General features: G+C 35.3%; 1 protein-coding gene across 2 annotated transcripts in view; it reads left to right on the top strand.

Annotated features, from left to right (window-relative positions):
• The first annotated feature begins 2,566 nt into the window (after positions 1-2,566).
• Positions 2,567-11,641, top strand: part of cps1 (carbamoyl-phosphate synthase 1, mitochondrial) — a 59,387-nt gene continuing 50,312 nt past the window's right edge. Inside the window, exons 1-19 of one of the 2 annotated variants that reach the window (XM_058787596.1) lie at positions 2,568-3,014; positions 3,124-3,197; positions 3,337-3,446; positions 3,833-3,977; positions 4,383-4,472; positions 4,552-4,608; positions 4,702-4,794; positions 4,867-4,956; positions 5,036-5,164; positions 5,500-5,606; positions 5,819-5,960; positions 6,406-6,483; positions 6,678-6,776; positions 6,872-6,967; positions 7,957-8,146; positions 8,234-8,391; positions 8,530-8,658; positions 9,228-9,372; positions 10,191-10,401. In XM_058787596.1, the coding sequence (XP_058643579.1) occupies positions 3,376-3,446; positions 3,833-3,977; positions 4,383-4,472; positions 4,552-4,608; positions 4,702-4,794; positions 4,867-4,956; positions 5,036-5,164; positions 5,500-5,606; positions 5,819-5,960; positions 6,406-6,483; positions 6,678-6,776; positions 6,872-6,967; positions 7,957-8,146; positions 8,234-8,391; positions 8,530-8,658; positions 9,228-9,372; positions 10,191-10,401 (2,030 nt within the window). In that variant the 5' untranslated portion in view covers positions 2,568-3,014; positions 3,124-3,197; positions 3,337-3,375. Of the gene's footprint in view, positions 3,198-3,336; positions 3,447-3,832; positions 3,978-4,382; positions 4,473-4,551; positions 4,609-4,701; positions 4,795-4,866; positions 4,957-5,035; positions 5,165-5,499; positions 5,607-5,818; positions 5,961-6,405; positions 6,484-6,677; positions 6,777-6,871; positions 6,968-7,956; positions 8,147-8,233; positions 8,392-8,529; positions 8,659-9,227; positions 9,373-10,190; positions 10,402-11,641 lie in introns of both variants that reach the window. The other variant, XM_058787595.1, reaches the window with a different exon arrangement.

Genomic DNA, 11,641 nt, shown 5'->3' with positions numbered 1-11,641 from the left:
CTGAGCTGTATTAGAAAGCTATGCATTTCTGAAGCACCCCCATACCCTCTAATCACTTAGCAATTTTCTGTGTTATTATGCCAGAAGGCTCCGAGAATAGAAAAGGAGCACAGAAGTATTGCAGACAGGGATGTTCTCTCCATTCAGTTTCTCATGTACTGTAGACACAGGGATCATATTGCAGGAGAATTAGTTAATGTAAACATGATAATTTGATCCCAAAACATATGGCTATTTAAGATACATAACACTGATAGCCTACTGAAGCACAATGCTGCAGTTAATGCACTGCACTGTATGACATGAAATGTATGTTTACATATTTAAATTAAGAGGAACTTAATTATAATACCTTATTCCTTATTTTGAGGGTTTTTCCTTATTATGATAATGTTAAATTTGAAAGACTTCAGATTAATCATCACATTAGATTAGTCCCAAGAAATTTCAACAGAAGATGTTTTCATAGGATGACAACTAGAGGGCAGTGGACAGTATAAAACAATAGATCAGGGTTTGGCTTGTTATTTTCTACTGTAAAGCCCATGCTGGTAGAGGCTGTAACTACAACATTATGGTGGCAAAAAACATATTTCTTCATTGACCAGTGTTATTTTAGTATAACATTATTTTATAGATTTTTTATAAATATTTTGAATAGTTTTTTTTTATTTTCATTTTTCATTTTCATTTTAGTTAAAGTTTTAGTAATTTGCTGTAGTTTTTGTAAATTGTTTTGTGTTTGTGTCATTTATGTTATTTATTTTTTATTTTTTTAAATGTTGCCTTGGCAACTAGCTGAAAAAAAGTTTTATTATGTTTTATTCCAGTTCATATTATTTTTTATTTTTATACTTTTTTTATTTTATTTTTTTTCATGGTTTTAGTTTTAGTTTGGTTTACTATAATCATGCCATTGGGGGCTATTAAAAAGTAAGTAAGTAATTTTTTTAACCAACATTTAAAATGCAAATATTTCCATACATTATAACAGATGCTACCATTTCCCCTTTGCAGCCTAAAATACGTCTATCCAGAAAACACAAAAGGTAAGTGCTATAAAACAGCATTTAATAATTAAAAACTTTAGCAAACACCTCTAAATGTTGGCCACAGTTATTACACAAATATACAAACTTAAACTACAAAAATGTGAACAGGTGAATGAGAGGCCCTCTTTTGGCCTTGAGTAGGAGAACAAGTAAACCACCTAAATAGTAAGCAATACATACAGTATTAATTATTCTGTATATGATATAATCGTTTTTAAGTTGTTAAAGGTTTTGGGCTAATTTTAAAGTTTAAAATGTGCATGAATTCTACATATACTGTAACAACAAATCAAACTGGATCAGTTACACTCAAGATTTTAATATGCAGTGTGCTACACACACACACAGCCTACCATGGGCTAGTTTGTGGTCAAGTTGTCACTGCTTACAACCTTCCACAGCTTTGACCTATGACCTCCACATGTTAGCTCAGGGGTCATTTAATTCACACTGAGTTGATGTATATTGTTCCTGCCCGAGGTCTGTATCTTGCTGAATGGTGCCACACATTATGTACTGTTTCTGACAGACTGCTGAATCCACCAGAGTGGCGGGCTTGGCACTGAGCCCTCTCAGCACGCTCAGCAAAAGTCCTGCACTAGCATTAATCCCCTGATAGGGGCTCCCACTATTGTCAGAAGGAGAGGAAAAGAGCAGGGATTTGCTCACTGTAGCAAACTGTGGATCTGAGTTGCAAATGTGAATGCATGGTTGGGGAGTAGTTTGTAGTTTCATTCGTCTGTGTTCATCTCCTTTATATTACATCTTTCTTTTAAAAATCCTAAATATAAGAACATATGACATTACTTTAGCCTGTGATTTGCACAAGCACTTGAACTGATGCAAGGTTGTTTCATGTTAAAAACATGCAAATGTCATATTCATAATTCACTGAAGATGCGTTTATTGGTTGGGTCATTGCTCTAGAATTATGATGCGATGTTGCCATTTTACATACCCTTTTCCTCTATACTTCACTGAAAAAAATTGTTTAAGGTAAGTGGTCGCAAACAATTTATTTTTGCTACATTTAATTAAAAAAAATATGTTGAAAGTTAGTCAACTAAATGTGTTTATTTAAATGTAGCTAAAATAAATTGATTGCAACCACTTACCTTAAAAAATTTAGTAAATTCAATGAATCATTTTTTTCAGTGTTCTCTCTGTAAAAAAAATAAAAATATTGCATTGATGAAATGTTTCAAAATTGCACAATGAAACAATATGGTTGAAGTGATACTGAAATTAACAGATTTATACATTGTGTTATATTTTATTATTTATTATTCTTTTCTATTACAATTTTTGGTGATATCTGAAGTTTAATAGATGTTATTATCAAATCAACTTACTGTAAATATTTCCATTACCATAATAAAACTGCATTAATGCTATTAATCATTCTTATTTTAGTATCATTATATATTATTACAGTATTTATTAATAATTTGAATTATCTTTCATTTTTATATTTTTGTTTTAATTATTTGTTGTTTTGCCATTTCTATTTTTTATTTTCTACAAAAAGAGTTTTTTATTTTAAATTGAGATTTTAGAAATGTTAGAATTTCAACAGACTTATTTCAGCAAAATAGATTTATACGTTTAGATTTTTAATCAATCATTTTATTTTATTTCAGATTTATTTCATTAAACGAAAACGATTTTATAGGTTTTAGTTTTAGATAACAATAACATCAGGTTTCAAGTTTTCATAGTAATATATCTGAAAATATAGCTTAAAAAAAGTAGAGGTGTAGTATTGAAATATTTCACATGGAGGCCTAAACATGACAGATATTTAAAAGGCTGATTATTGTCTTCAGCAATCGAGGTCTAACTGGCCAATCAGAGCACAGCGCGTTGAGTAAGCGATGAGAGAGTGAGACTCTCGCGCTCCAGAGCTGATTTACAACTTCACTCAAAGCGGTAGCAGGTGAACAGACCGCGCTGCATTCACCGGTGCGTGGAAATATTTTAAACCCTGTCATAGTTTATATTCACAGGTAGTTTGACATTAGCACTTCTGAAAAGAACACTTCTGGACAGAATATGTCAAAAATCTTAACAGTCTGCGGAGCTGCCAAATCACTGAGGCTGGGATGGCGCAACTGGAGAACGTCGACAAGATTGCTCAGCACGAAGGTGTGTTAACGGAGTTAATTGGTCGAGTGAAACGAAGTAAAGACACTTTACTGAAGACTGACAGTCAGAAATCCTGGAAAGCTTGTTGTACATCACGAATCCACACATTTGTTGCCTTTAAATGTTGTGTAATTTCCAGGCTCAGACCGCGCACTTGGTGCTTGAAGATGGCACGAAGATGAAGGGCTACTCTTTTGGGCATGATCACTCTGCAGCTGGAGAGCTGGTCTTCAACACAGGACTAGTTGGGTAAGAAGGGACCCTCTGAATATGGTCATAGTGTTTTGGCAAAAGAAACAACTTCCCAGATGACAAATCACTGGCAACACTCATGTAAAACCTTTTTCTAACCCGAGTCCAAATACTTCAGCTGTAACTCTTCCTAAATCTTTTAAAGTGTTCAAGTCCTTCAGCCTGGCATCAGTCTACCAGCCATCCAGAACGCTCTTGCAGCCACATAGTTTTCAAACTTAAAATCTCTTCTCAAAAGTTTTAGCTACATAACAAATAAAAGCTTTATTTAATTATTTTGTCAAGTCAGTATTTCCACTTTCCTTTTGTAGTTTCGAGATGATCATATTAGCTTTTAATATTTTAGTATTAGTATTGTGTTAAAGTTTGTGTATGATCTCCAGCTATCCTGAGGCTCTGACAGACCCCAGTTACAGAGGGCAGATCCTGACCCTCACCTACCCCATTGTTGGAAACTATGGTGTTCCCAATACTCAGCAATTGGATGAGCAGGGATTGAAGAAAAATGTGGAGTCTGATCGCATTCAGGTACTAGCAATGCCAAGATCATGGGTTTGATACCTTATGGAATTGACAAAATGACATATATTTGATATATACCTGGAATGCAATATAAGTAATTTTTAGATAAAATCATCTACCAAATACATACACTTGTATTATTAACATTTAAAATAACAGTTTTATATGTTAATCTATTTTAAAATGTCATTTATTACTTTGATGACAAAGTTGAATTTTCAGCTGCCATTAGTCCAGTCTTCAGTTGTTTTAAATTGAAATACTTTTTCTCAATATTTTTTTTTCTGTATTTTTGATTACATAATTGTAGCCTTTGTGACTTTGAGACTTCTTTTAAAAATGTTTTATCGCAAATATTAGTGTATATTCTGCAGTAATGATGGTTTGTTTCCATATATTTTGTTGCTGAAGGTTTCAGGACTGTTGGTTCAGGACTACAGTTTTGAGTACAGTCACTGGAACTCTGTCAAATCACTGGGACAGTGGCTTCAAGAGGAGAAGGTGGGTTTCCATATATTCTAATTTCTACTCTCTTCCACAGTAAGTATTTAAAGCATATCTTTTTACCCTGTGCTTGCAGGTGCCGGCTCTTTTTGGGATAGATACCAGGATGCTAACAAAGATCATTAGAGACAAGGTCAGAATTTACACTACTTTGAAGTATGCAGTTTGTCCAGAATGATGCTTTAAATACATTCTGAAGGTTCCTAGTTTTTTTTCTTCGAATAAGGGTACTGTTTTGGGGAAGATTGAATTTGATGGACGGTCAGTAGAGATCACAGACCCAAACCAGCGAAATCTCGTAGCTGAGGTCTCAACCAAGGTAACCAGCATACTTGGTCAATTTGCTGTGCCTTGCATTTTAAATGTTCACCATGACGTTTCCTGCTTTAAGGATATTCAAGTGTTTGGGAAAGGCAATCCTATCAAAGTGGTTGCTGTTGATTGTGGAATCAAGCACAACATTATAAGACTACTTGTCAAGGTAAGGAATTGTGGTCTCCCCCTAGAAAGATGTGGAAGCAACAAGCAATATTTCAAGACTTTTCATTTTTATATCCTAGCGTGGAGCAGAAGTGCATTTAGTGCCGTGGGACCAAGACCTGATGAGTTTGGAGTATGACGGTCTCTTCATCTCCAACGGCCCAGGAGATCCTTCACTGGCAAAGACCCTGATTCAAAATGTCCGCAAGGTACACAGTGAAAGATAGCATTGTCTTTATGTTGAACAATTCATCTGTGCATGTTATTTAAAAAAAAGACAACATCTTTCATCTGAAATGACATTTACTGCTGACATCAATTGAGCAATACTGGTAACCGGTAACTGGTAAATTTTTTTATATGTTTTTTTCTTGGAAGAATTTCGTATTATAGAGGTAAAGTGGGTTTCGAACAACAGTTGACACTGACTATTATTTACATTGACAACTAATGAAAAAAGATTAAATTCAGCCACACTAACTAATATGGATGAAAATTGTCACTCTATGTTTATCATTCATCTTGCCATCATAATGACCGTCAGGTGCTGGAAAGTGATCGTCCTCAGCCATTGTTTGGTATTTGTATGGGGAATCAAATCACAGCTCTGGCAGCGGGTGCACAGTCTTATAAACTACCAATGGGAAACAGGTACAAATTATTATACAACATATTTTATGGTAAATAGACCATAATTTACTGATTATTTGTCAAATTTGTTATAATGTGGGTCTGGGAATGAAATACAATGCAAAATTATTCTGGCAGAAGAAGAGACAACTTTACTTTTGCCATTTGTGTCCTAAGTTTTGTCATTAATCACCTTTGTGACTAATAAAATAATTTGTTCTCATTTCGTACAGAGGCCAAAACCAGCCAGTTGTGAATATGATGACAGGCCAAGCTTTCATCACAGCTCAGAATCATGGGTATGGCATAGACAGCGAGTCCCTTCCTCCAGGCTGGAGTCCTCTCTTCATCAATGCAAATGATGGAACCAATGAGGTCTGGATTTAATTTTTCATAATTTAACCACCCTTGTGTCATTCCAAACCTGTATGACTTTGTCTCTTCCATGGAATACAGGTGAAAATGTGGATTTTTGGGTTGGCTTTTCTATATAATGTCAGTAATGGGGACTTGGTCTGTCAGGCTAAAAAAAAATAAAAAAAAATAAAAAACGACTTACTTTCATAAGTAATGAAACGTTTTTCATTGTTGGGTGAACTTTTGCTTGAACTGTGACTACCTGGTCAAAAATTAATTGCGAGAGTCTGGTTGGTTTTTCAGTAATGCATTTTGCTGTTAAAGTAACATATATTGGTTTGATGGTTATTCCTAATGAACTCTTAGGCTGTTTAGAAAAGATTTATATTTGTAAAAACCTTTGTTTTGTTTTTAGTGGAATCTGGGTTAAAGCCTAACACTGTTTTCTCTGCTTCTCTTTCAGGGCATTATGCATAATACCAAGCCAGTGTTCACAGCTCAGTTCCACCCCGAGGCCAAAGGAGGACCCACAGACACAGAGGTACCGCAGCACTGTCAGAGGATTGTGAAGAGTCTGATCTTTTTGTTTTTCATGGCTGAATGTTCTCTCTTGATCACGTTGTGTTGAATCCTCTGTAGGGATTCATACATGGCTGCCCTGCACAGCAGGGTGCTGATTATTTAATTAAAAACCAACCAGTGTACTTGAGCACTTTCTTCAATTATCTTTTATAGTTCCTGTTTGATGCTTTCATCTCTCTGATAAGGAATGGGAAGGAGGGGAGCATTGCATCTGTGATGCCAAAGAAACCTGCTATTCCTCAGAGAATCCAGGTGGGGGAGACAAACTACATGAGTTGGAAGTTCTGTCTGCATGGTGTTGAGTACAGATATCCTGATACAGAGTACTTGTTTGTTGTTTTTCCCAGGTGTCCAAAGTGCTGGTGCTGGGATCTGGAGGCCTGTCCATTGGTCAGGCAGGAGAGTTTGATTACTCGGGATCCCAGGCTGTCAAAGCTATGAAGGTGAGAAGTTTTGTTAATTTCTGCAAGTTGTGCCTCTTTTCAATAACCTAGTTCAGTCCTCTTCAAATCAGATCATCCAAGTACCACCTTTCCACAGACATTATTGCCCTGAATTTGTTTTTTAACCATTAGCAGCAAATAGAGTCTATTTTAGGCACATTTTGATGACAAAAACAGTTTAGGCCTTAGTATAAATTTCTATGCAGATTCAAGATTGTGTGTATATTATGCTAGTTTGTTGCTGCTGTGCTATCTGTAGCATTGTTTATCAGCAAAAATGCTTGTGTGATTAAGCTAGTTAACAAAGGATGTCTTGCAGGTTATGCTAGTTAACTTAGGACACTAGCATGTCTGCATCCAAAACACAACAGCAGGGCAACCTTTTTTATTGATATTTTGATCTTTTTGGTGAGTCTCTGTCAGTGTTATTTTAGTATTATTTATATACTAAAAGTATTTAGTATTTTTATAATTTTTATATTTTCAGTTTTCATTTTATTTTTTTTCTTTCAGTTTTAGTGATTTTGTTATGTGCTTTTGTAATTTTTTTAAATTAGATTTTGTTTTAGCTTCAATTTATTTTTATTACTAATATTTTTGTTTTTGTTTTAGTAATTAAACATATTTCAAATAGTTACCAAGGCAAAATTTCAAAATTTTATTTTATTATTTGTTTAATTTAATTATATTTTATTTCAGCTTTAATTTTTTTTTAGCTTTAGGTAACAATAACAACATCAATGTGTGTGTTCATTATATATTTATATATATATATATATATATATAGTTTACTTTTTCAAATATTTTTAAGATTGTTTTTTTTTTTATTATTATTTATTTATATATTTTTTAATTGTAACATTTTCCAGAAAAGAGTTGTACATTTTCCAGAATCGTATCGTGTACCACAGTTTTAGAACCACTGACCTACTTGAAGCCACAGTACAGGCGTTCTTGCTCACAGCAGTGTTTCTTATTTCTGTCTACAGGAGGAAAACCTACAAACTGTGTTGATTAACCCCAACATTGCCTCAGTACAGACTAACGAGGTTGGCACCAAGCAGGCAGACTCTGTGTACTTCCTGCCCATCACTCCTGAGTTTGTAACGGAGGTGATCAAAGTAGAGCGACCCGACGGCATCCTGCTCTCCATGGGAGGACAGACGGCTCTTAACTGTGGTGAGCATTCAGCATCAAACTTTACCAAATTCACCAACACTGAAAGGCTCGATTGATAGTGCAGTATGTTCCTGTCCATTGTGTCAGGGGTGGAGCTCTTTCAGAGTGGCGTCCTTCAGAAGTATCGAGTGCATGTTTTGGGCACCCCTGTGGAGTCCATCATGGCCACTGAGGACCGGCAGCTCTTTTCAGATAAACTAATGGAGATCAACGAAAAGATTGCTCCCAGTATTGCTGTTAAAACAGTGAGATGGACATTTGCAAAATGTGTCACTGCTCAAAGTTGTGATTCCAAAAACCTTTCATTGTAGATTCTACGTTTGGACACTGTTTGAATAGATATTTGTTGTTGATTATGTACTGATGACCGTTTTGCCTGGAAGGTGGCAGATGCCTTGAAGGCAGCAGATGAGATTGGCTACCCTGTCATGTTGAGATCAGCTTATGCCCTGGGTGGCCTTGGCTCAGGCCTGTGTGCTAATAAAGAGAAGCTAGAGGACACTGCTCACAAGGTAAGCACTGTAAAACATGAAATAACATGATGTTAATTCATTCTATTAATGCTGATGCTCTGAATTTAAAAGCTGTCTGCTTTATGATCAGGTAAAGGGCAAGAAAGCTTAATGTTTGTTCCTGAACAAAGAGAGTTTTATTAAAGGTTGTTTAATGTTTGAGATATACTTAAATATTTTATATACACTATAAATATTTTTTATAATTTTTTCCCCCCCAAAGTCCACATATTAGTTTTTTGTGCCAAATATTTTTTTTTCACCTTATATAAATGCTTTTAAGACACTAAAATACATTTTAAATTTTTGTTGGTTGTCGGGTCCAATAGAATTTTTAACTGCTTTATCCTTCAACAAACCTGCATTTTTGTAGCTTAAAGTCTCAATAAATGCTCCTTTTTTTCGCTGGGTATGAAGCTGAGTTCTGAAAGCTATGGTATGTGTTCATAGCACACTCTTTTATCTCAAGAAGATCAAGGAAAATTGGATTCCTCTTGATATGGCTGCTTTCGCCATGGTTTGGCATGATGAAAGTGTGTTAAGTCCACCCTTGTTCTGTTCTGTTACAGGCCCTGGCCATGAGCAGCCAGATCCTGGTGGAAAAGTCCCTGCTGGGCTGGAAGGAAGTGGAATATGAGGTGGTTAGGGATGTTGCTGATAACTGTGTCACTGTCTGCAATATGGAGAACTTTGACCCTCTGGGCATCCATACAGGTACTGTCTATGTAGAACACAATCTTGCTTGCAGGTTAGTGATGTTATACTCATTGTTTTGTTACATTATTCAGAAAATAAAGAGGTTAGGTTTATTTTTGTATTATTAAAAAAATATATATATATATATATATATATATATATATAAAAAGAAAATTCAAATATATATATATATATATATATATATATATATATATATATATATATATATATATATTTGAATTGTCTTTTTTTAAATACACATTTTAATATATTATAATATTTTAAATATATGTTTACATTTAAGTCTTTAATGAAATCTTTTATATTAATATAACATATTATAAGGTTAGTTTAGGTTGTCAAATGGAATTCATTTTCCATTAAGAAAACTCCAAAATATTGATAATGAAAAAAAAACAAATTTTTAAATGAAATTATTTTGAAAATATTGATCAAGACTTGCATGTATTCATGGTGTAAGGAATTAGGAAAGCATTTTAGTACTTTTTACCTCAATGGTTAAATTAATTGACCTGTTTTAATGTAGTCAAAATTAAATCTAAACTGTTTTTGAGAATGATTTAAATCTTTCTTTTTTAAATGAAATTTATATTTCATTATTAAGTCATGATTGTATTATTAAGAAAGTGGTACATGCACGTTAAACAAGATTCTTGTCTCCTTTTCATCATCTTTGACATTGATCCCTGCATACACACATCCATATTCATAACCCATAAAGCCATGTGAATTTAAACACCAGTTACATCACATGAGGACATGCATTGTAAATTCTCAAGAGCGTCAGTTAATTGCCCTTTCTGGTCATCCCAAAGGTGACTCCATTGTGGTTGCACCCAGCCAGACTCTGTCCAATGAGGAGTACCACATGCTGAGAGAGACCGCTATTAAAGTAGTGCGTCATCTGGGCATTGTGGGAGAGTGCAATATCCAGTATGCCCTGCATCCGTCCTCTCTGGAGTACTGTATCATTGAGGTGAATGCCCGCCTCTCCAGAAGCTCAGCACTGGCGTCCAAAGCCACAGGGTGAGATCATAATATATCAGTATTTTTAAAGGTGCCATAGAATGAAAAACTGTCTTTACCTTGGCATAGTTAAATAATAACAGCTCTGTATATGGAAATGACATACCGTGAGCCTCAAACATCATAGTTACGCCCCCAACATTTGCATAAACCCGCGCTTGTTCTAGGCCAGCCGCCAGCTGAACCGTAAGTTCTGCAGGTATTGTAAATAAACAAGCGCGGACAACAGCGAAAATGGCAGACCATGGAAATAAATGTTATGTTCCAGGCTGTGCAGGGGATGTGAAGTGCAGGGATGGGTTGGTGTCTATATTCAGAAAGGCACGGAAAGCAAATAACGCGTTCTATTAAAATAATGCGAGCCACTAAAGGGACATGGTTAGCTCCTTGCTAGCTGTAGCCTGTGACGTTGCAGTACATAAGATTTCACTTACCACATAAACAGAGTAAGGAGAGATGAGGATGATGGCGTATGATTTACAGATCCTGATGCACCACTGACAAGCATCTGATCTTGTGAAATGTGTGGTAAGTGCTGCCGCTCCATAGTATAAACAGAGTTAGTGCGACCGTGTATCTTGAAAGTGAAACTATAACGCGATCGACCGATCGTTCAAAAGCAGTTTCAATGCCTCGCGTATTAATAACGGCTCTCTGATGCCCACATTTTATATACAGTATAATTACCCAACGATAATACTGCGAGAGAAAGTATTTAAATATACAGGTGCATCTCAATAAATTAGAATGTCGTGGAAAAGTATAGTAAAGTAATTCAACTCAAATTGTGAAACTCGTGTATTAAATAAATTCAATGCACACAGACTGAAGTAGTTTAAGTCTTTGGTTCTATTAATTGTGATGATTTTGGCTCACATTTAACAAAAACCCACCAATTCACTATCTCAACAAATTAGAATACTTCATAAGACCAATAAAAAAAAACATTTTTAGTGAATTGTTGGACTTCTGGAAAGTATGTTCATTTACTGTATATGTACTCAATACTTGGTAGGGGCCCCTTTTGCTTTAATTACTGCCTCAATTCGGCGTGGCATGGAGGTGATCAGTTTGTGGCACTGCTGAGGTGGAATGGAAGCCCAGGTTTCTTTGACAGTGGCCTTCAGCTCATCTGCATTTTTTGGTCTCTTGTTTCTCATTTTCCTCTTAACAATACCCCATAGATTCTCTATGGGTTTCAGGTCTGGTGAGTTTGCTGGCCAGTCAAGCACACCAACAC

Source organism: Onychostoma macrolepis, chromosome 09 (genome assembly GCF_012432095.1).
Source record: "Onychostoma macrolepis isolate SWU-2019 chromosome 09, ASM1243209v1, whole genome shotgun sequence".
In the NCBI taxonomy this organism is placed as follows: Eukaryota; Metazoa; Chordata; class Actinopteri; order Cypriniformes; family Cyprinidae; genus Onychostoma; species Onychostoma macrolepis.
Note: the sequence above shows the minus strand (reverse complement) of the source record. Positions and strands in the feature narration are given on the sequence as shown.